This window comes from Poecile atricapillus, chromosome 2 (genome assembly GCF_030490865.1).
Source record: "Poecile atricapillus isolate bPoeAtr1 chromosome 2, bPoeAtr1.hap1, whole genome shotgun sequence".
NCBI classification, from domain to species: domain Eukaryota; kingdom Metazoa; phylum Chordata; class Aves; order Passeriformes; family Paridae; genus Poecile; species Poecile atricapillus.
Genome location: NC_081250.1, coordinates 24340062 through 24364788, shown reverse-complemented (window position 1 = coordinate 24364788; position 24727 = coordinate 24340062). Strand labels below are relative to the sequence as shown.

At 37.8% G+C, this 24727-nt stretch overlaps 1 protein-coding gene across 1 annotated transcript in view; it reads right to left on the bottom strand.

Annotated features, from left to right (window-relative positions):
* LOC131575275 (probable acyl-CoA dehydrogenase 6) overlaps nucleotides 1–24727 on the bottom strand; it is a 77856-nt gene that overhangs the window by 16550 nt on the left and 36579 nt on the right. Inside the window, exons 3-5 of the mRNA XM_058830467.1 lie at nucleotides 13736–13865; nucleotides 9099–9205; nucleotides 3007–3174 (exon numbers count right to left, since the gene is read on the bottom strand). Of these exons, the coding sequence (XP_058686450.1) occupies nucleotides 3007–3174; nucleotides 9099–9205; nucleotides 13736–13865 (405 nt within the window). The remainder of the gene's footprint in view (nucleotides 1–3006; nucleotides 3175–9098; nucleotides 9206–13735; nucleotides 13866–24727) is intronic.

Here is a 24727-nt window from a genome sequence, read left to right as displayed (position 1 = left end):
TGCCCTTTCTGAGGCTAGCACATGCTTTACATCATGAAAGACAATTGTACATAATCATCTCTTTGGCCACTATGGGGGCATCAAAATCTCCCTTCATTTAATTATCTTCCTTCTCTTCCTAAGTGGTACTACAACTGAAAAATTACCAGCAGCAGTAGAAATTACAGAATAACTCCTGGTATTCGTCTGTATTAAATAAATCACCCGCAATAACTCACAAATCTCAATTTAACAAGGCCAAGCAACTTACAAAAATCACTCTAACAGAGCCATTTGAGCTACTTGCACCAGTATCACTGAGATAGATTTCTATTTCTCTGGCTGGGCAGTTCTTCCCAAGTGTCTTTGATTTTTCATTTTCTCCCATTCCTCCAGCCTTCTGACAATCTCTTTTATTTCCTATATTCTATCTTGAGAGAAAGGCAGTTGCTCTCTCCTGAAACCATTTAGTGCCATTACAAATGAAAACAGACACATTTTAAATTGCAACCCAAGAAACATGCTCTTTCTCCTTTCCTGGTTGCTCTTCTCTTTATTAACTCCTCCTTGCAATCTCCCCTAGAGCTATCTGAGGACTCAGAGGACAAACCAGAGGACAAACAGTTACCAGATCAGGGCTGCAAGCCATTTGTCTATATACTTTACACAAAGACGTTTTGCAACTTGCTGGATTCTCTTTCATTATATGAAAAATTCAGCTTCTTTTTTAAGACATTGTTATCTTATGAGGAGTATTCACCTAATTTGGATATCTGTTGTGGATCCATAGTGCTGTTATCCAAATTTCCTTTAAGAGAAATGTATTCAGCAATGTCTGTCAATATCTAGACCATGATTTCCTTCAGCCCAGATTAGAGAGTATATATACCTAAAATTAGAAGAAACAAATCCTACTTTGTCTATCCAGTAAACTACCAATTTTTGAAATTAATAATTCACTTTTGGACATGGAATCTTTTTCTCTCTTTTTTTTCCCCCCACCACACTATCTAAGTGCAAAACAACTTAGATTTTTTGCAGAAATACACCACAGATCCTTCCTTATCCAGCTACATAAGCTGGTGCCTGCAGAGGTGAGTCAGACATAACACATTTGCTCTCCATTGCAGTTGTTTTTGAGCTTTGACACACATACATCCACAGACGTTTGAGAGTGCATCATTCAGTGATGTCCTCCAGACACTTCCCGTACAGCCTTGTTCTGCTGCCCTCCATGGAGCACAATCTTTAGCAGACAGACATCCTTAGGATGTATCAAACCAGATGGAGCTTCCTGAAAAATCTTACTTCTGATATGACTCACCCACTGAGCATAATCAACAGTCTTAATACTTCATTTTAAAAGGTCACCAATCTTGATACTGTGACCCGTTTTGAGGTAAATATACGTATCACCACAGAAGAATTAAAACACGCATTTTGAGGAGCATAAATTTTGCTCCTAGGAAGAGTTCTACGCTTCTGCAGATCCGCTTAAGGTGTCTCTGGCAATTTTTTTACTCTAAATATCTTTAATGTAGGTAAAGAAGGTCTGTGTGTAGGCTGTGAGATCTAACATCTCCCCTTTCCTAGAGCTATAACAACTTGTGTCTTTTTGGAGCAAGCAAAGTGGCTAAAAACCTCTAAGTCAATTTCTATATATTTTATCTGCCACCAACTGTGAGTCAGCTGCTTTGTTGTTTTAGGAAGATTGATCTCAGAGAAGTAGTACTATATTTGCATTCTGACCTTTTCATGAAAAATCACAAGAAGGACTTCATTCATTTATCAGCAGATGGCTGATAAGTGGATTTACCTGGATTTACCTGGAAATCCAGAGAAATTCTGGCTCTGAGTTACATGTTCACTCATCACTTCTCAAAGTTCACAACTAGTGAAGCAGCTCAGGTCTGTCTTTCATGAGCTCCCGTTCAAAGCTTGTCTTGCATGAGCAGAGGTAGTAGAAGCTCACAACTCATTCAGAAGCTGCTTGATTCCCAAGGAAACTCACTTGCTCGACTTACTCCATGCTGAAATTCACTTAGAAGACATTCCTTTTAGAAGCTCTCATTGTTTGCATGTGCAACATTGGAGACCTGGGTTTTGTTCTCAGTCTAATCCATTAAATGAACATGCAGACATTCACTTCACTGCTATGGTGGTGTTCCTACATGTGAAATGCCAATAATGGCACATATTTTGTGTGTAAAATACTCTGAATTGGATGAACAAAAGAGCCCCAAGTATAAATATTTTATATATAAATGCATTAATATATACTATTCTAGATTTAATAAATATTAAATTGTTTTAAACTTTATTTGTATAAAATAAGCATGTATTTTTAAAATGAAATATTAAATATACAATTATATAGTGCATAAATTAATATGTTGCATATTTTTTAAATATTAAAATGTGTTAAAATTGAAAAGGTTTAAAACTTTTGAACAGGTGTCAAAACTGCAAAGGATTGCCACCAGCACGATATTAACTTCATCCTCTCTGGACGATGTTCTTTATGCATATAGCACTCGTGCATTCTGCAAGGTCTGCAGACTACACAGGAACACTCTGTGGACTGTACCACTGAAACTGGTGCCCTTAGTTCAGGATGTATTTCTTCCATGTCTTCACCTGAATTGCTAGTCTTAATCAAAACCAAATCCATACTTCCATGATATTTGAATCTTCCAATCCAGCCCACATTTAACTCAGACTATTTTTATAATTTAACTGGTAGTAGTTCCCTGGTGAAAGGATCCCTTTGTACAGCATGGCCATGACACACTCTGCAATTCTCTTCAGCAAGCCCACCAGGCTTGTTTTGAGAGGTGTTTCCCAAGTCTGAAATCTCTAAACTCTTTATACTTTTACTTTCATATGGTTATGAATCATTGCCCTGAAAATGTACCTGAACAACTTTTCTAAATATATTTTTGGTTAAATACCTTTCCTTCTTGTATTAGGCATAAAAAAAAATAAAACTAAAATCAAATTAGAAGACAAAGAGATCTGCGTTATTACCAGGTAGATTCATTGGCAGACATATGAGAGATTTATTTTGATGAGGAGGTCCTTCGCTGGTGTTTGCCAGGAGGCACATCCAGTCTGCCTGGCTTCCAGATGTAATCCACATCTTACCACCATTTATGACATATTCATCGCCCTTTCTCACAGCCGTTGTCTTGATATCTATTTCAAAACACAGGAAATGAAGAGTTATTCTTTTGAAGGAGGGGTATATTGGTCCAGGTATGACTGGCAGGGTCACTCCACTGCTCTCAGACAAAACTATTTGGCTCTCCCTCATACCCCCCTGTCCTATAACCCTTCCAGGCCATAAGACAAACCAGTCTGGACAACTCTTGGAAGTCAAGCCAGGGAAACAGGACTACTTCTCCCTCCTTCCTTTAGATGGAGTCTTCATCCCAATCAATGAGAGCAGAAAACTTCCTAAGTAAACGTGTTGGCCAAAAACTTGTGACAGAAGCATTTCACTGTGAGGTGGTCTATTAGAGTTTCTCTAATAGAGAGTTTAGAGACCCTAGTCCTGAGGAGGCCATTAATTCCAGAGTCCTGACTTAAACAAACTTAAACAAGCCTCGGTATCTGTGAATGTATAAACATAAACCAACATGTGCTTCCTGTATGCTCTTGGTCAAGGTGCTGCAATATGTTCAAAACTATTAAAGGCCAAGTCTGAATGCAATGAGTGTCTGGACATGAAGGAATTCTAAACACCTGCTATTTATACACCCTGGCAAAAAAAGAAAAATCTTATTTTTATCTGCAGCGATTCACATCATGCTGCAAGCAGCCCTAGCTGCAACAGACAGCCAGAGAGAATCATTAGTTATTATTTACACTCCAGCAGAGTTTCTAAAGGTCTGGCTTCTTTTCCCTGCAATTGAACTTCTTCAACAACAACCCCAGATGATGAAGACTCCCCAACAGATATCCAGATATAACTAGGTGATAGTATAAGAGAACACTAGCACACTCTTAATAGCACCTGTAAATATGTATGAAACCCATAAGAGACCATCCACTGAAGGGGGATCATAGACTTGGAGGGTAGGAGTCAGACACCAAGTGAAGTGGGCGGGCATGTTTAAGTCATCTGGTTACACTTTCATACACAATCACCTCAGCCTGTACGTGCACATTCGTCCCTAAGGCTCTAAACATAAACCAAAAGCAAACCCAAGTACCTGATCTTCATTTAGGGATTAAATTTTCAGCCTGGCTGAAAATTAGTCTTGTTAATGAAGGCACAGGAGTAAAATGATGGGAGAAAATTGTGTAAGGTATGAAATAAGGAAGTATGGGATATAGCTATGGCTAAAGGAATGTACTAGCTGATAATGATGAACAGCAAGGGAAAAAGACAGAAATCATGTGGATAAAACCAGCAGACATGGAGGAATTCACCCAATGAAAGGACTGTGGCAAATCTGTCCAAGGGACTTGATATGAGATCTGTATAATAATGAATGCCAAGAAGCTTAAGTAATCTAAAGTACTGGCACTCATAAGATATGGACACAGACATTGGACACTTGTATACATGGAGACTAAATAATAAATTAATAAATTAAATTTCTTATTCCACAAGAGCTGGAATAAGAAATATGACTGTACTGAAATGGCGTCACAAGGATTGGAGCATCCACAGTGATTTACATCATACATCCCTTTGCTGTGGAACAGCTACTGAAGAGATTAGATATAAGTCCCAGAGAAGGTCTGCAAAGGAACAATGAGCACTGTGATGTTACCACAAATGTAAATAGTTCTTGCAAGCATGGCGTCACAGCGGTCTAACCACCCAAATACAGATTAAAGAACAAATGCCTTACTAATGAGAATGTTCAAGTACTCCAGATTCAATTGTTGACAGCTTGCTTCAAACACTTGAGAAACAACTATTTTAAATGGCCTTGTGAAGAATTGATTCTCTTTAATTAGAAGAAAGATGATCAAATCAATAGGTAAGTTTTATGTTTAAAATACAGCAGGCTTTGAAAACCTACTTAACAATTTACTACGTCCAAGTAGACTCAGGAATATGGCTATGAAGATAATTTGGAATATTTGACTACTTATTTTGCCTGAGAGAGGATAACTCTGGGAAAAGGCTACTTCATTGGGTACTCCATAACTCATTTTTGCAGGCCCACATCGCTGACCCTCACAACCTCTTACACAGCATGCTCTGAGGCAGAGGTGAATGATATAGCTGGTGCCGTATAAGCAACCAGGGCTTGTCATATCACTGTTCAAATCACAGGTACTGGAGCCTTCATTTTCTTCTCCACTGCACTCGAGTCCAGCCATGCATCTAAATAGATTTGACTAAAGCTAAGGTTGGTTTCAACTTTTAAGGCCAGTACTACAGTCAAAGATAGGCAACACACATCCTTAAAGTCAAATATGAAGAAGACATCTGAAAGTTACACCATCAGCACAGGAAAGAAACCCCAAACCCAAAACTTTAAAGAAATAGCTTCAAGTCTAAATGAATGAAGAATCACTTAAAAATCCAGGAAATTACTTGCAGGAAATAAACCATCATGAAAGTAAGCTACAATTTGGAGTTCAGAAGATAAGTACTGGTTAAACAGGTTGAACTAAGTTAAATCTTGTAGATGAAAACCAACAAAATCCAAGGAGATTGTGGTGGAAAACAAAACTGTTTCAGTCACATAAATGAAAAGATGGTGTCCTGGGGTGACTGGAAAAAAATGAGGCATATAGAGGATACTTAAAAAAAAGAACTATTTCACAGGAGATTACAGACAGATTCACAGTATGGTTGACAAAGCAAAGCACCTATAAGAAAGTCTGTACAAAAACTGAAATCAGTGAAAACAGAAGTTGCTATTTTTGGCAATCTGAACAGCTTCAAAATACATTTGGAAAGAAAAGATAGTTAAATTTACCCATGATTCGGTAAATTTGGGTTGATTTAAACCCAGCCTCATTTATTATGAAATTGGATTTTCTAGAGAAAAATCCTCTTGGACCCAAGGAAGTTAAATTGACACTACTAGGTTACTATGAGTTAAAATTTGAAAAGATAAGTATTAGAACAAAAGTGGAAATGTGCACAAGGAACTTGGCAAAGCAGAAACTGCATCAGGTTACATTAAAAGAGGAAGTTCTGGTGTGCAGGGAGAGTACTAGCTAAGCCCCTGCTTGGATATCAGCCTCTGGAAAAAAAACTACTGAATATTTGCGTTAATGATCTTTAAAAGGACAGGAACACAATAATTAAATTTGTTTGTGACACAAAATTGGGAGACATCACCAAAACAGACAACTGAAGTATGGCCCAGGAGAGAGGAATGATCTTGAGTTTTCAAACTCAACATGGCAAGTGTACAAGTACTCCGACACAAAGTAGTAAAAGTGATTGCTAAATCCTGCAATGTTTCAATAGCAAACTGGTAATGAAAATAATCCACAATTACAGGATTCACAAGTCTGCAAGCTGTTGTATAACATCATGTATTGGAGAGTAATACTTCTACTAGGGTTGGAAACATACTTGTGGCATTATAGACACTGTGTGTAATTCTGGGGGTTTCTGCTCAGAAAAGACAACCTCAATGCAGAAAAGCAGAAAGGCTGGATTCCACTGAGACAAAATGAAGCAAGATATTTATGTTGAAGAGGTAGATGTGACCAGTGTTACTAGCTGCAGATACCTGAACATTGCTTGAAGAAAGAAGACATGTTTTTCATGATGCGTTCTTATATATCCCCCCAGACTACATTCTATAAATTGTGGAACCAGAGTGAGATCAAATGAGACAATATCATTCAAACTGACACAAATGTTTATGCTTTGTAGTACCAGAATCCTGAAATTAAAGACCAACTTGTCTGTTCTGTACCAACTGTAATGCTCTGTTTTTCTCCTCAAGCCAACTCTGTGCTAGTTTTGGTGCACACGGTCACTACTATGGACAATATAGAACTACACTTGAAAGCAGACTGGTGTTCCTTCAAATCTACATTAATTTTGTATTAGACTAATATACACAGTCCTTTTTGCTCTGTTGAATTCTGAATAAATTAGTTTGAGGCACATTTCAGTTTTTATGTAAATATTGTTTTGGTCTTCTGTGTTCATATCACCTTCAGTAATTTCAGAAATGCAGGGAAAAATGTTAGAGATACCTTACTCTTTGTCATTTTTCAGTTTAAAATGCAGAAACACATCCCCAGCCTTCACATGTGAACAGTTGCTATGTCCCTTTACTTAGGGAGACAAACATGCCAACAGCATGAGCAACAAAAGGAAGCACCAAATGCAGTTTCACACAGCTCAGTCCACTTTACACCTGGGCCATCTGGAGATGTTGAAATGGTGCAAGTCGGAACAAAAGCTATTGTTGCTCATACCTAAATAGTCTGTTTAATTGTCCTTCAGAAGCACTGTAAGCTGGATTTGGTATTTATGTCAGGTATCAAATCTTCCAGGACAGGGGAAAAAATATTTTCATTTCATCCTGCAGTGTGTCTCCAAGCTGCAGCATAGATTCATCAGATAATCCTCTTTGATTCCAAATTAGTTTTTAACTGCATTAATCTAAGTGTATCATACCACTTTAACTAGATGATAAATAAGATGCTGCTGAAGGAATATTTATGTTACTTATTACCTGGAACACGGCATCAAAAAAAATTAAATTCCTATTTAGAATTTTCTGATAATCATCTAATTAAACAAGAGAGGTATTTATTAAAATAAATGATGTTGTATTTCTTACATTAGCAAAAATCAAATTTATAATTACTGTAAAAAGTAAGCTATTAAGTAATATTAAAAGATTTATTATTCACATCTTAATAATACTTAAATTATAACAAGTGATAATGTTAATTTAAATAATATTGAAATTTATTATTTGTATATTTATTATTTATAACTATTAAGTATTATTATAAGTACTGTTTAATAAACAAGTCTACTAAAATTATGGAATTTTTCTTATGAACAAATTCAATTCACCCAGAAAGGAAAACAGCATTAGATTATGCAGGAAGATTTAATCCCATTATTTCATTATCCACATTAACATTCTTGAAATCTACCTGCTTCACCCTTGCTCGAGCACTATCTATTTGCCTTGAAAAACAACAGAAGTTTAGTCATGGAGATGCATACAGGATTCCTCAGATAAAAAATGTCTGTCATGCTTGGCAAATTTGTCTGCAGGAAGATGTCCCAGTAATTTGCAAGAACACGTGTTCAGCCATGCTCTGTCCAACAACTAAACCTCTAAAAGTGGCCACTTATGATTCCTTCTTCTGTGAAGTCCACGATTCATCGTCAGTGGACACATATTTTCTTTTTGTACCTGTTCTGATTTAATTTTTCAAATTTTCTACTGCCTCAGGCACTTCAGAATAATAGTTTCATTTGTCCTGGTTTCTAAACATATTCTTCCACTAAACCAAGAAAAACAGTTGCATGCGAAGTAACTAAATCATAAAGATAATATACTTGACACTGCAAGTTCTTCATTAGATCTAAATAAAGCAATCATGAGTTGAGAGACATTTTTGCTTCACAGGAATGACAGAAGGGGCTGAGGTGAGGTAAGGATGAGCAAGAGGAAATCACTGTGAAAGTGATGCTGTCATTGTCAGAACAGAGTGGCTCTGTAGCTTGCTCCATTCAGTGGAGAGGTCTTTGTCAGGGCAGTCCAAGTTCTAGTACAGCTGAACAGGTTATGTTCCCTCTCATGTACACCTAGAGTTGCATGACTGACAGTGGCTGTGCAGCTGATGAGGTGCTGGAGTGCTCCTGACAGTGGTGAGCCTGGACAGAGCAGAACAATACTAGAAGAATAAAAACTGCATTAATCTGTTGTGCTCAGCCTATACAAGGTTACTCCATTGATTCACCTGAAAAATATGTTTAATTGCTTTGGGATGCATGAGAAGTGTGTGTTTTGTTCCTGGAATGTTACTTTTTGCCCTCACCACAGCAGACTTCCCTTCCATTTGTTTCTTACAAGGCAAAGTGAACATTCAGGAAAAATAGATTCTTTCCACTAAAAGATCAGGCTGTATAAAACTGGCAGTTTGTTAGGTTTACTTACTTGCAACATCTGACCCAGCTCCAGCTTCACTGATACCCAAGCAAGCCACAAAATCACCAGCTATAGTTGGTACAAGGAACTGTTTTTTCAACTCATGAGAACCAAACCTGCAACAATATAATGAAAAAGATATGATATTAAAATATTATGAAGATAAATTTTATTCAGAAATTAGTTGCAAATTTTGATCTATACACACACAGTGATCAATTTTCCTATGACTAAGTAAAAACTGTCCCAGAGACAAAAGATAGAATAGATACCCTCCAAAGATGTGATTCAGAGTCTTCACCAGAAGTGCAGTTACAATTATTTCAAAGAAGTTTTAAAAAGTATTCCGAAATCTTACTCCCACAGAAACATGTGGTCTGGATGCCCAGAATCTATCTTTATGAATCTTGCTTTAAAAGTTCCAGATCTAAATAAAGATAACCCCTGAGGATTCCCCTCAATGTTCCTCCACCACTGCAGCCAGCCCAGATGGAGGATCTCCTCTCTGTTAACCTTCTGACTTTTGCACCATCTCTTTGCCAGGTTTTAGTGGTGACTGAAAACTTTTCACGTGTGATGGCCACCATCTGCAAACACCTGTGTTTAAATTATTTACGTTTCACATCTGCATTTAAATCACTGTAAAATCCATTAATGCTTTTCTCAGCTGTTCTTTTATCTCCACAAAAATATAAAGGGAAATATCAAACTGTTGATGGTATTTTTACACAAAAATTTCACTTGGCTGTATTTAGATTCAGTTAAAAGTCACATGCTATTTTCCCATTGTTTAGAAGATTGTATCCATTCAAAATACGCTATATCTCATTTCATGCTTCATTTTATTCTAATTAATATTCACTTGATTGGGATTTTTTCTAATTAACATTCACTGATTTCTTCTTGCAGTTCATGGTCTAGTTCTCGAACCTTTCTCGTGTGACATTCCTTGGGTCATGAAATATCTCATGTGTCCAGGAATCCATAAATTCAATTCCTCCTCAGCCTCCTCTTTGTTCAGAGGTTTCTCAGGTCATCATCACCACTTTCCTCCTTAGGCTTGCTTCTAAAATATTGTCCCAGTACTTCCAAAGGAGTGGTGGCATTCAAGCTAAGACTAAGTCATCCCCTCCAACTCACCCTGGCACAAAGGACATGGGACAGCCAGAGAACAGGTTGGGATCGAGCAGACACTTCCCCGTGGTGCACACAAGGAGATCAATTCCTAGTCCTGTCCCTGCTGAAAATCACAGCAGCAATCCCAAATAAATACAAGAAGCAAGTCTGGAGTGTCTACTACTTCCTCTAGCATACTGGAACAAAGTTCCCATGGCTGTTAGGCAGCATACTTTGTTTTTTTAATTTTCTGGGGGGCAAGATCAGATATGGTTAGCTTCACATTCATTTGTCAAAAAAAACCTCAAAAAATCCCAACCAACAACATGAAAAATCAGATTATGAGAGCAGATAGTGGTGATTATTGGCAATGCCTTCTGATGCTTGAAACTTTGGTAACCTTTAGCATTTCAACAGAGGATTTTTCACAGCAAGAGCTTTGCTTAGAATAATATTTTTGTTTTGATGTCTTTCTTTGTTTTGAGTTCCAGAAAACAGTTCAGTTCTTTCCAAAAATGTGGCTATAATTGATGTTATTTTGCAACAAAAAAAAAATGTTGGGCAACACTATCTTCAGAAGATAGTGGGTCTCTGTGCCTTGCAGGAGACAGCTAGCTTCTTGTTCAGCTGCTAGCTTTTGTGTTAGAAATACGTCACTTCTGTAAAATTCTACCCCTCTTAAAGGCATCCGGGAAAAATCTCATGTTTGCACAAATGCAACACATTCCCAGTTTAACAGCTCCAGAATCAGAAAACTGTTTTCAAGAGTTTGTGCTCTGGCTCAAGACAGACTCGACCATATCGACTTTCTGGCTGGGGCCATACCCCAGAGGATAGTTTCCCATGAGATTAACTGTGCAGCCTTAGCATCGCTATGAAGTACATTTCTATGCATTTGGCTATCCACACACACACACAAGTGTACAATGAATCTACTGGATCCTGTATAACACAGAAGTCCCAAGTGTGAGCTTCTGACACACTGACTTGCATGAAAGTGGTTCATCCTTTCTTGCTCCATACTTTGTAACTAATATTAGTGGAATGCCATGAAAACAAAGCAAAAATTCCAGTGCTATAGAATCGTGTAATTAGAGGGTAAGAAGAAAGTAAAACCATGGTAAAATACAGATGTAACACTTCTGTGATCCACACAGTTCTGTTTATATGTTCTAATTGTCAGCTGCAGCTTCTCTCTTTATACCAAACAATAAATCAGACAGGAAACCTAACTTTTTTGATAATAATTCCCAGGTATGCTGTTAATAAGGGTGGAGAAAGAATCAGTGATGAAATAGAAAAGCATTCTCTTCCTAGTAAATAAGCATCATTATCCTTACTATTTGCCTATAAACAACAGGAAAAAAAAATATAAAAAGGTAAAGTTCACTGCCTACTGCTGAGATAAGCAGCTCTAAATTGATCTGGTATCACTACAGATGTGATACCCTACAGGTTTGTCTATAAACTCTGGGAAATGCATATCATTCACTGCCTCAGCTAGGAGCTGCTTTCTCCACTCTATTTGTAAGTGGAAGTATTATATCTGAATGCATTTGAAAGACCTGACAGAAAGTTGACCGTACCATCCAAAGTCAGATCACTGCTGACAAATAATTTTGCATTTAGTTCTTAAATTTAGAAAGTCCTACTGCTTCACTTAGGGGATTCTGAGAATGATAGGAATCACATTCAAGGAGTTAGTTTGCAGGTACACTCAGTACGTGCTGGATGAATGCTGAACAAAGCCCAAAGTTATGAAAGCCAACAAAGAGCTACGGAGGCTTTTTTAGGGGTTGATGGTTTATTCCCATATTATTGGTTGTGACCATCAATATATTGATTTGAGCAACAATGCACAGTCAAGATGCAAAACATGACTTATCTCTATGACCATGTTTTGAATCCCCACAGCACACAGATGGTTTTAAAGAAACCATCCAGGACATGGGTGCCACTTGAATCCACGACCCAGGACAAGCAGTTGGTCCTCCCACTATACAGCATGAGGAAAAGATGCATGCAGGCAAAATCTCCTGTAGCAACCAGCTTTCTCTTTTCATTACCAAGTTTCACTGTGACGTGTGGGGGGGGCATTATACTGTATAAAGAGCCAGTGGAACTGGCTCAGCAGTAGAAGGAAAATTGAATAATGCAGATACAAATTCAATTAACAGATTTCATCAAGTTAACAACAATTTCACTCTTATTTTTCAAGAACTTCCACTGTAGGATTATACTAGCACAAATATACATAACTTCACTGTTTTGATGCAGCAGAACAGAGTAACAGAAGGCCAAAAAACTGCAAAGGAACAAAATCCCATTTTCTGTTACCCACAGAGTTTCTTTAACCCCCTGTATAAAAGGCTATCATGGGGGCAAGACAGTACTGTCTGAAGTCTTTTAAAATACTATTCTTATTCTCAGTTGGACTATAGCTAAGCCAGTGTTGCAACAGACATACTGAACTCCATGCACTTAGCAAGCTTTTGGTGTATTACACACAGGAGAAGAAAACTTTAAGAAAAATTTGCTGTAGATGAGACTTCCAAAGTCATGCATACAGCAGGATAAGAAGATGTCAAGGGAATAGAGCTTATATTCCAGACTCTACAGCAGATTTGCAGGCATTTTCAATCAGAATGGGAAAAAAAAATCAACAAGCCCCTGAAAATTACCAAAAAATCCCTAAAATGTTCTTCTGAGTATAACTTCCTTTCTTGTATATCAGTTTAGTGCAGAGAAGTTCCCTATTTCAACGTATTTATTAGAATTTTATTCCCACCTTTATCTTCCAGAGTTTTAGGTCCAGAGGCAAGCTGGTGGATCAGCCAGTTGCCCCACTCTAGTTTTAAGAACTGCTGTTATGGCAGAATGTCTCTGCAAAACTACTGCATGAAGAAGTTGGTAACTGTCACTTTTATTGAGGGAGAAAAAAACCCCAACAAATCAGATTAAGATGATTCAGGAGTCTGAATGATAGTATGTGATTAAAATGGGAGCATTGACATAGCTGATGAGGAAAAGAAAAATGATTCATTGTCTAGAATGGATGTATTTAGGAGGCATGATGTATGTGCAACAACTTTAGGGCTGACCCCTTGCAAAGCTGGAAAAAGAGCAACTAAATTATAAAGCAGAATTAGACTGATTCTAATCATTACAACTAAATGCATCCTTAGTATTACTTAATTACTTAGTATTACTGACCTGGAATATAAGAAAGAAGACAAACATGAACAAATTTTATTCTGGAATTCATTTTTTTTTAATTGGTTGTGACACCAAGATTCTGTGTTTGTAAACATATCATCTACTACTCAACAAGGTTTATGTTTTAACATATAATTAATATAGATCTTGCATTAAAAAAAAAAAAAAAAAAAATTCTCCCCTGAACAAACTGTCTGAGAGAAGTAGAGAGTAGTTTCTTTCCTCAGGCATTACTGAATAGCAATCTACACAGTATTGTTTTTTCTACTCATGGCAGTCGGGTTTTAGGCTAAACCTAACTTTCTGAAAATTACCTTGTAAGAGCAGGGGTAGCCATGCTAGCTTGCACTCCAATAGCCATGGGAATACCTCCACAGCGGATATTTCCCAGCTCTTCTGCCACTGCAATATTGTAGGAGAAGTCCAAACCCATTCCACCATATTCTGAGGAAAAAACAAATCTGTGATTCTCATGTTCTAGACTGACATAAGCAACAAGAAAAACAACAAGATGTTGCTACTGCAAGGATTTGCCAACTGCAGTTTAAGTGCTAATTTTTAAGTATTTGAAAATTACCTTCCCTTTCAAAAAAGCAATACCATATTATTCTCTAAAATATTGAGAACTGAATTGAGAACGACACCTGCTTTATCTATGTGCTCATCACCTCTGAGTATCCTAAGTAGCCTCATTGGTTTTACTGGAAGCAGCAGGAAGAAGTGACATGCTGTTGAAAATGATACCAGAAGGCAAAATTATTCTTTCCAACAGCACGGTCATATGAACAAATCACACCACAAGGTAATAAGTGCTTTTATTTCCCCATGATAACACCTGACACCCACTCTCATCACACAATGCAATCATCCTTCCCAGACACAGAAGTCAAGTCAGCACGGAGTGTGACCACATGCAGTTGTGTTTCTGTTCTAAATTACTGCTGTAGCTCAAATTTCATGTTAGACACAACTACAGTACTGAACACGCTCATTCCACGCCCTGGCACCTGCCCTGTGCAATGATTAAAGCACTCTTGGTACGCAGGGAGCTGACAACCTGGGGTGCTGGCCTGGTGCCAGCACAACCCAATTCTCCCCCCTCACATTCCAATCTGCAAATTCAATTAAAGAAGAAATTATTCTTCACCTCATTCCCATGCTCAGTGCTGATAAACCCACTACATACATAGTGAAGCAAAGAAAAGGCTACATTGCTATGATGGATGAGGTAATTTTTAGCTGTATTAAATAGCTTATAGTCCAAAGGAAATATGGTGAGAAAGTGAAGGTTAAGGTTACTACTTGACGTCATTAGTTGGCTGAGCAGCTTTGATTAGATAATGTTGCCTCTTTTTTTTATTTTTTTAACTCCTTTGAAGACCAGCTAAGAAAATTTCAAATAAATAGATAAAAACCCTCACCCCTCACACACACAATAAGGGGCAGCTGACCCTCTTCTGTTTTCACTTGCTGACCTCAAACATTGAGTACACCCCTTCACTGACCTGCTCTGAAGTTTTCAAAAAACACCATTAAATAAAGGTCAAAACACCACAGTGCATACAAACATGGGGCTTTGCATGCTATCATCTGTTTCCTAAACCCACAGAAACTATCTTTGTGCATCCTTTCTCTGTTGAAAGGAAAACACAATAGGAAAGGCTAAGCATAAAGTCTGGTTTCCAAAAAACATTTCTCCTTAGGTCATACTGAATAGTCTAGACTGTCAGAATTAAAAAATGGCTACTTTTCCAAACTTTTGCTTGAAAAGAATGTTTCTTAAAAATATACACAAAATTAAAGTCCCAACTGGGAGCTTAAGCAGTACAATGAAACAACAGCAATATGGAAATGTATTTAACATAACAGATAATCTAATTTTCTTACCTCTACACAGCCCGTATCAATAAATAAATGCTCTGAGGAGCTTTAAGGAAAGTATGTGCATGTAAAGGCAAGATTACTTAAAGATATCTGGCATGAAAGAGATTTTGCTAATTTGGTACAGATCTATAGCAGAATTATAATAGATAACCTTAGTTTTGTCACCTCACAAATCCTTTTACATAGATTCTCTTTTTTTATTTTTTTTAATTTTGAATCAGTTAATGCTTTTACTGCCAAACTACTGTTATTACTGATTTTATCTTCAGGTTTGTCTACCAGGAAGTTATATTCCCATTTTTCACTTAAATTTCCCAGATCAAAATCTTACGTTCTTGACCTATCCTAAGTTACTTCCCAGGAGGAATGTTATGCACAAAACTGACCCAAAGAAGGGCTACTTAACCAAGTAGACAGCTTAGAGACATTTTTGTCCATACCCCAACCCATTGTATATTACCACATAACAGACTCTTCTTGCTCTCATTTAAGATAAATTGCTAAGCAGTACACTTTAAAAACAAAATACTGCAAAAGGCCAACTTTTAAAGGGATAACAATGAAAGAATTTCTGACTAAAGAGAGTAAAGGAGCAGAATGAAGCTTTGGGAACTGGAAGTGGAGAGGGAAGCCCTGCCCGGCAAAGAGATGATAAAATCACAAGATTTTATAATCTGGGGACAGATAACACAAGAGACAGCCACAGGCGCAGGCAGGAAGGCCAGAAACAAATAGTAAAACCACTAATCAGACCACACCTAAGCCTTCATCAGTTCTGTTCCAGGAGCCAAGTAGCTAAAGTTGTCTGGAGAACTGTGAGTGATTTGATGGACGGTGATAGGGAATGTCTTTCTGAGCCCCAAATACTTGATCAAGGTGGAGATTTAGTCTGTGCTGTTATATCCCTGTTTATCCAGGCAATTCAGGCTGTGGCTAAGCACAGTTGTGTCCCATCTCTTTGGAGAACTGGCCTCCATAGCAAGCCAGGCTGCCAGTGGTGTCACACACAGCATTAGCAGGCAGTGCTGGCTACAAGCACCAAAGAAATTTCCTTTCTTCCTCAGTTTCTAGTACCAGCCTGGTGCTCACACCACTGCCAGCACTCCAGCCAGTGATTTTGGGGCTGATCCATGCACATTTGCCTGGATCATGGGACTCAGCTCTTAATCTGAGACAAAACCACCAAGCCATTCTTATTTCCATCTCTCATTCATGATTTTGTTTGGTTGATCCTAAAAAGATCACAGTCCCCTTCAGTACTTGCTCTCTCATAGATACTACTTCATCCAAAAATTTCAAGACAGGTAAGGACTTATTCTGCTAACCAAACTTTCGGTATCACTCATAATCCAGTAGCCCTTGGAAAAGGGAAAATATGGATTGGATTCTCATTACTTTTCAAGCACTCATGGTTAGCAGCACAAGTACAATCCCAATAGCAATTAGCAAAACAAAATGTGTGTTCCTGCAAAACTCCATCTGTATTGTGTATTCTGTATTGTGTATTGTGTATTCTGTATTCTTCTCTAATGTATTCTGTATTCTGTTCCTTCTTGCTACACAATTCATGACAGTTGCCACCACAGAAACCAAATTTACTGAGATAAAAAGGGTGATTGTGTCTGTCTAGGACTGTTCTAGATTAAGACAGATCTACACTGTAAAATAAAGGAGAAACATCTCACACAGGATGAAAACTCTCCTATAACACCACCACAAAATACCACTGAGCAGATAAATACTGCCACTAAGCAGACAAATGCACTACACAGACCTGGCCTCAGCTAGGGACAGCATGGACACATTTAAAAAGGGTTCAAAGCTGTACAGGACACTTTAAAAATTCAGAGCATTATATTCTAAATCACCAAGCTGCCAACAGCCACACTTGCTACCCTCTGATTTCTAAAACATCCCTCAAAAATTTGTAAGTTTTCTTCATTTTGTAAGTGGTTATGCAGACTCACCCAGTGACACTGAGTTAGTAATTACATCTGCATACCTTGAACTCAGAAGGTTATCAGAGCTCTAAAAACAATATCACACAAACCCCCAAAATTCTGTACAAACAATGTTATGGGGAAGGAAAATCTAAGCTGCCAGTATAATAGAATAAAATGTCCACATGGCAATGTAAGAAACATTAACAATGTAAAAGATGCAGAAGCCAAAATGAAAAGAGGAAAAAGAAGATCCAAAGTGCACACAGTCCCAGGCACCTGCTATTGCATCAGCTCCAGGTCAGTGAAAAACTTTCAGCAATCCCCAGTCATAGACTCCTCAGTCCTTTTGCCTGGTGTTAAATGGAGCTTATTTGCCCTCCCCTCAGCTCTGATCCAACATCTGTTCCAAAGAAATTGAAGTTTAATCGAAATAGTTTGACCACCTTATAGCTTTTTCTTTAAGGTTAAAGAGCACAGATCTCAATTACTGTACATTTGAAAATGTCAGTCAAACTAAATGCCACAGCATAAAATAAATGAAATAAACACCAAACACACAGAAAAATGAAGTCAAGAAGTATAAAGGCTGAATATCACCCTTTCTGAGCTTCAGTGGAAAAGCCATCTTACTTCTCATTGGGCTTCTCTTTGGGCAAGCTCATAAACAAATCATAGAATGCATTTCAAGGATATAACCTTTGCAACCTGCCTGCTGCTTGAGATCAGTCAACCAGCAACAACTGCCAGCCTCCTTACCTACATCAAACACGCACACTGCTGCCAGCTCTTGCACAGTCGCCTGCTCTAAGCTTTGCTTGCGGATGCTCAAGGAGATTCTCTGAGTCAGATGTACCCAGCAGTGAATGCTGGTCCTCTCCAGTTCAAAGGTGGCCATCCTTCTGATGATCAGGCCACCACTGCATCAAATCCTTCAACACTGTGTGTGTCCACTGCAGTCCTCCTGACGTGAGTGTAAGTCAGCCCTCAGGGGCACCAAAATCCATCATCAGCATCTGCCAGCCCCATATAAACTGTGCTCTTCCTCCCAAGAAAATGTCTGAACAGCTGCTCAGCTATCAGAAATGTATTTGTTTATGTTGAACAGATGAAGGTTAGTCCCACACCTGTAAAAGGATGAAGCTGGTATGTCACCCTCATGTGCTGCTGGTGCTTCTGTTCAGGGCTCATCCTCTCACATGAACTGCCACAAACTCCTACAAAAAGTTTACGTTACTCTGCATCACAGCAGATTTTCTTCCAGTAGGATCTTAAGTGTGAATGCACAAATAGATATTATAAGGGATATACAGTAATGTACAGACATTCAACCATCCATAGGTCAGCAGGGAAAGAAAATGGAAATTGACGTATCAACGGGTAACCAACAGAGATATCCCAAAGAACATTCCCCAGTTTAAGCACAACAGAGAGAAGAGGTACATTTGTAAGGGATTTTTAAAAACTGGATTAAAAGGTTTGCTACAGTTTTGTAGCACTCTATGAGCAAAAAGCAGACTTACTGCTTTCATTTCTTTAAGGCATCCAATTACTTTCATTTCTTTAAGGTATCAGGATATACAGACAATACTAAAAACATCATCCTATTTCTTCTGAGTTCCAAATAAATAAATAATTAATCTGAGAAGCAATACTAACTGATTTAAGGATTACATATTTATTACATTTGCTACTTATTAAAATTTCTATGCTAAGATTTAATACAAAGGCTAAATATTTATCAGCTGAAATCTATGTTTAATTTTCTTCCCGACAAGATCTTTTATTCCAGTCCAAGCTAATAAATAGCTTGTTGGAAATTCACATTTGTCTGATATGAAAAGCTTTAGACACTTAATATGTCACACCCAAAGTCATAAATTTTACTAGATTGCACTTTTCAAAAATTGCAATCTACAAATGGAATTATAAATTGAGAAGTGAAATTTTGGGCATGGGGGGAGAAACTTGAAAAATGTTAATTTTCAATAACTTTAAAAAAAAAAAGGGTATTTCAGCATGTGTGCAGTGAGTATTGAAATAAACTTTGGACATGCCCTGGAGCTAGCCTGGCCAGCACAGGGATTTTAGTTCAGTGGGACCAAACTTGCAACAGAAGTGCACTGCAGGAGGTTTCCACAGGAATTTCTGATCAGCACAGACTGAAAGGACTAAATGAATTTCCAGTGGCTGACTTCTTAAGTCCTTGAGATGATGGGTCAGATACTGAGAAAAACGTAACATGCCATCCTAGAATGCCTGCCACATTGCAGGTCAGCATAGTCCCAGCACAGCCACAGACAACAGATTATTAAAGAGATATCTATCAAGTAATGCTGCAGCTAGAAGTACACCCCTCTGTCACTAGGTAATTTCTACATTTACAAATTCTCTTCAGCTGGCATGCTGACACAGTGTGGGCAGGGCTGGGACCATCAGTTCCACAGCTCCTTGTCTCTGGCAGCTCCCAACCACTCACTCTGCAGATGGGACAGCCCATTGTGCTGCTGGAGCATCTCCAGAGGTTTCAGTTCCCAAGTACAGCAGAAACCAAAGGAGACCATCTTCTGTATTTGTGATTGTTGAGAAACCTGACTGCTTTTGAAACTGCTTTCTGTTAGCAAAAGCAAAGCAATAAAAGAGTATTTCTAGATCTGAGCAATGGATTGTGCTGAGCTCTTTGAGACAAAACCCAAATTTGCAGTTTTCCAGGAGAGGCAACGGGCTTGATCTCAAATTGGGAACAAATGCCAAAATAAAAATTAAAAAATATGAGTATTTTTATAACATTAAATTGTATTGTAATAATGAAAGAGATTTTGCAATGTCAGAACAATGCCTTCCCCTTCATTTTCTCCAACAAAGTCAATATTTCAGTAAAACTGGTACATTTCCATGCTTTCTCTATCTTGATAAATTTAATGGAGAAAAAATTTCATTAACAACTTTTACTTGGTTTAAGGAGTGTGGACAAATGTTTTAAACTGTATTCTAGAGCTGAAAATACCTGGCTCAGTTCTCATTTTTGCCTACGATTCTGTGTGCATCCTTGTCCTTAATATTTGTCAGCCAGACTGTATCACGAAACAAATTATTCCTCTCTGTTTGTAGAAAAGCTGACAGGACAGAATTCTAATCTGAACTGCAATCTCCAGTGTGGAATACGCTACTCTGCTATTTTTATTTATGCTGACATTGGAGGGTGTGACTTGTATGTGCTACCGGCAAAGAACGAAAGGATTTTCAGTATAGTGCAAATACACCACAAATAAAATTCTTCATTCAAGATTATTTTCTGGAAAAGTATCTTCTAATCAGAGTATTATATTATTTCTATTAGCATTTCATCACCCAATGTTGTCTCCTCCAAGAAATGACCATTGATCAGAATTATCTTTTTCTTCTTACAGATTTTTTTCTGAAATCAGTAACAAATCAGCTCGCAAACCAATGAAAAGCAGGTGGTTCCAAGGGGGAATAACAGCACCCTGCTGCAGACCAGATAAAACTATAATACAGTTTGCAATTAAAATCACATCAAACTGCCTAATACACAATTACTAGTGTGACACACTGAGGTCCATAACATACCTAGAGAATGACCAAGGGCAAAAGGGAACAATGACATGGCTAAAGGTGTCTGTAGAAGACTGAGATGAGTTCAGAAAAATAACCAAACCTCCTCTCCAGAATATTCCTGTCACCTTTCTTGATTCCCAATCCTACCTGAATTATAATTAATGATCCTAAGAATTCATGCACCCAGTAGTATAAGTACCCTTTTACTATACAGTTTAGCTGCATTTCTTTTGCAACAGAAATAGAAAATAGATTTAGCCATAGGAAATTAAAGTCTGTAGTAAAGTACAGTAAAGTCTACAAGCATTTTCATCACTTGCTATTTAAACATTTAAGTCTCTAGCCAGACTTCTCGCAGTTATGAATATTAACTGTGGTTTACAGACCATTCAGGAGCCCAGGAAGGGTTCACTACTCATCTCAGTAATTTACCTTTTCATAGGTAGCTATACAAAAAAATTATTTCAAATTATTGTTCTCAAAATATCACTGTAGAGTACATAGCAATAAATGTATTTTTCAGGACAATAACATATTGAATATGTTACCATATAGTAAATTTGTAAAGGAATTAAATTTCATTGCATTCTCCAAGAAATTCTGAAAGGCAAATTATATTAAACCAACAGATGTATTGTATTGTTATGGAATGACCCTGAAACTGAATTTAAAATACTTATATTTTAAAATAAAAGAAGCAAAACAATTTTTATTGAGTGAAAAAACCTCCACATTCTTCATTCAGAAATTATTACAGGAAATATTTAAAAAATACTCTCAGAAGTATTGCCAAATACCTGAATTTTAATGTCTCAGTAATACACCAATAATAGCCAATAACACATCTTCCTTTCAAATGTAAAAAAAAAAAAACCCAAAAAACCTCCAAAACCAAAACAAACAGACAAAAGAACATCAAACAAACAAACAAACAACCAGGGAGGCTGGAGTCTCTTCCACCTTCCACCTCCCAAGGACACAGACTTTCCACAGTCATCATCCTTCCCCTATCTCTCTCACACGTCTACATGTGGACAAAAAGTGGGGTAATGGGGGAGGGAAAAACAGCCTTTTCATGCAGGAGAAAGCTTTTGTCAAAACTACATATTACTAATTTTTTTTTAATTGGTCTTGTATGATGGACTTTCCATTAGATTCATCTAATTGCAAGGAATCCTTAAAACACTTGTAACCATCCATCAGACACCAGGTGTTTATTACAGTGCTGTGTGTACTGTTTCTAAATGAGTAACTGAAACATCTGAAATAAAAAATAAAATCCCATGCAATTCATTGGCAAGTAGTGTATGCATCTCCAGAAACAAACCACACAATTAGAAAATTATTTTAATATATTAAGGCTCTTTGTCATGTTTTTGAGTCACATAACTTTCCATCTCATAAGAGGCACTATTTTAGAAGGACACTCAATAATCACAAACTATTTGCCTAATTTTCGCATGTGTCCATCTATCACTGCAGGCTTTTGTGGCCATGAGACCCCAGTGGGCAGCACAGGCCTGTATGGAAGGGAAGAGGTTTTATTACCACAGGCACCTTTTGTCACAGTTAGACATCCCACTGTGCAGCCACTCTAACATTGCTGATGAATCCTTTGTTTTGTCTGATCTCCTGGACATTTCAGTCCAGAGCAAGAAATATTTTCCACCACCTCCTTGTTACTCTTAAACAACATCTCCAAAGAGCTTGCTGATAAACTCTCCAGTATTTCAGAGGCATCCAAAAGAGGTGCTGGGCTAAATTTGTTTCCTCATTTATGGGCAGTGCATGACATGGGAGGTGGCTGGGACTGCAGGAATCATCCTGATGACACATGGGACCCTTGGACTTCACCTGCAGCTGAGACACTGTGTGCTTTCCATGTTGCACAGCAGACGTGCAGATGTCTGCCCTGGAATGGTTCTGGCTTAAAACGCATTTCCAGCACATGTTTTGTATCTCACAGCCACGCAAAAATGTAGCACGGTCAACATCTCTGAGTACCCTTAATCTGGCGGAGACACCAACCTCAGGTGGACTCAGAGTGTGTTTGGAAACTGCCCAAGAGCCAGTTCAGCTGTTCATGGGTGCAAAGCAGCATTTTTTTGGCATGATCGAAGTGCAGAGCTAGGTGCTTAAGAAACAAAGTAATGTATAAGCATCTGTAATGTGACCCATTCCAAAGCTTCTGCAATGTCTCAGGCAAATTATAATACATGTGTTACAATTTACAGGCTTCATGATGCTGAGCATACTGCACGTGCTTCCAGTGCTGCATTATTATAATCCTTTTCCTCCTTAAGAGCTATAACTATTTGCTAACTCATTATGATTGATCCAGTGCACAGAATCTCTCAGAATTAGGTAATCCCAAACTGAGTGATTCTGGCAACAGCAAATTAACAGTGAGCAAAGCAGCAGTGACTGTGCCTCCTTTTCCCCAACTTCATCATTACACAGAACCATAAAGAATGAGAAAGCGTGCACCAAAGATATCAAGTTATGCTCAACTCTCACCCTATATTTAAAATAGTTGAGGAAAGGACAAATATACTGTTCATTGAATACTGAACACTCTAAATTAGCAATAAGGTTTAAGACCATGCTATACATCATTGAAACAGTGAAAAGTTACATGAACAGTTCCTCACTTGTAAAGCTGGAATTCTCTTTCCATTAAAAAAAAACCAAACCAACCAGCCAAACAAAAAAACCTGACAAAATTAAAGAAGAGAGGAGGGAGCGAGATAAGTTTTTCTGTCTGGAAAAGATCATAGCATCTTCTAGGCTAGAGCTTCATCACTTCAAGTCAGGTGACATAAGTAAAACATGAATTAATGCATATCTTCTATCTCAAAAAAAAGCCCGACACAAAATCAAGGGGAAAAAAAGAGCTTATTTATTTTGCTCTCATTTATGCAAACATGGTATAACTGTAATGACTGAGCTTCTCTTTTTCTTACACCACCAAGCATCAACAAAGAATTTTTTCTTGTTTGAAATCCATCTCACATTTTGGGCAATCTTGTTTTCTAAATTTTGGAGTAGCACTGATAAAGTACGGACTGAGAGCAATTAACTAAAGAAAGACATGAAAAATGCAGCAATACAAATTCACTTAAATAGAATGCTAAAAGACAGACCTGAGCAATTACATTTTCAAACCAAACCATTCCACTACTTTCTGCATTTTAAGGAGATTTACATTAAAGACTAGACACATATTCCTGTTGCACAGATTTTTCTTACGTGTTAGAAGTATTGCCATGGAAAGAAACAGAAAAAACACACAAGAAAACCTCCAACCTTTTACCATTTTAGGGAAATTGCTGTTTGGGAGCTCTTCTGCTGCAGACTGAGGTCACCCACACTAATGTTTTACCCCTGGAAAATGCCTTCCACTTGTGATTTAATTGCAATTCACTCTGTGAGATTTGGCTTGCTCCTAACTTTGGGTTAGAGTGGTTAGTGCTGCTGGAGTTCTGTTTAATCTTGCCCTGCAGTTGAAAAGATGTGTGCAGCCTGTCAGCTTCCAGAAAAGTTTAGGCTAAAACTTTAAGTAAAAGAGAAGAACTACCAAGATTTACTGTGTTGGAATGAAGCAATATAAGAAACTGGTTACTCTTATTTGAAGAATAATAAGTTTGAGTAATCAAACAACAAACCTTGATATAATTTTTGTTTGTTTTCCATCTCTCAGTGTATCCTTCCATGCCAACTTTCCAGAGCTAAGATGTGCCTTCAGACAAATCCCATTCTCTGGTTTGTGTTTTCCATTCTAACCTGGGGTGAAACTGCTTCCTAATTTGTTCCTCAATGAAAGGTCTTTATCAGCTTTGGGTACTATGCTTCACTCAGTCCTGCTTCTTATGCTAATGAAGATTTATCTTCTTTATCCCACAT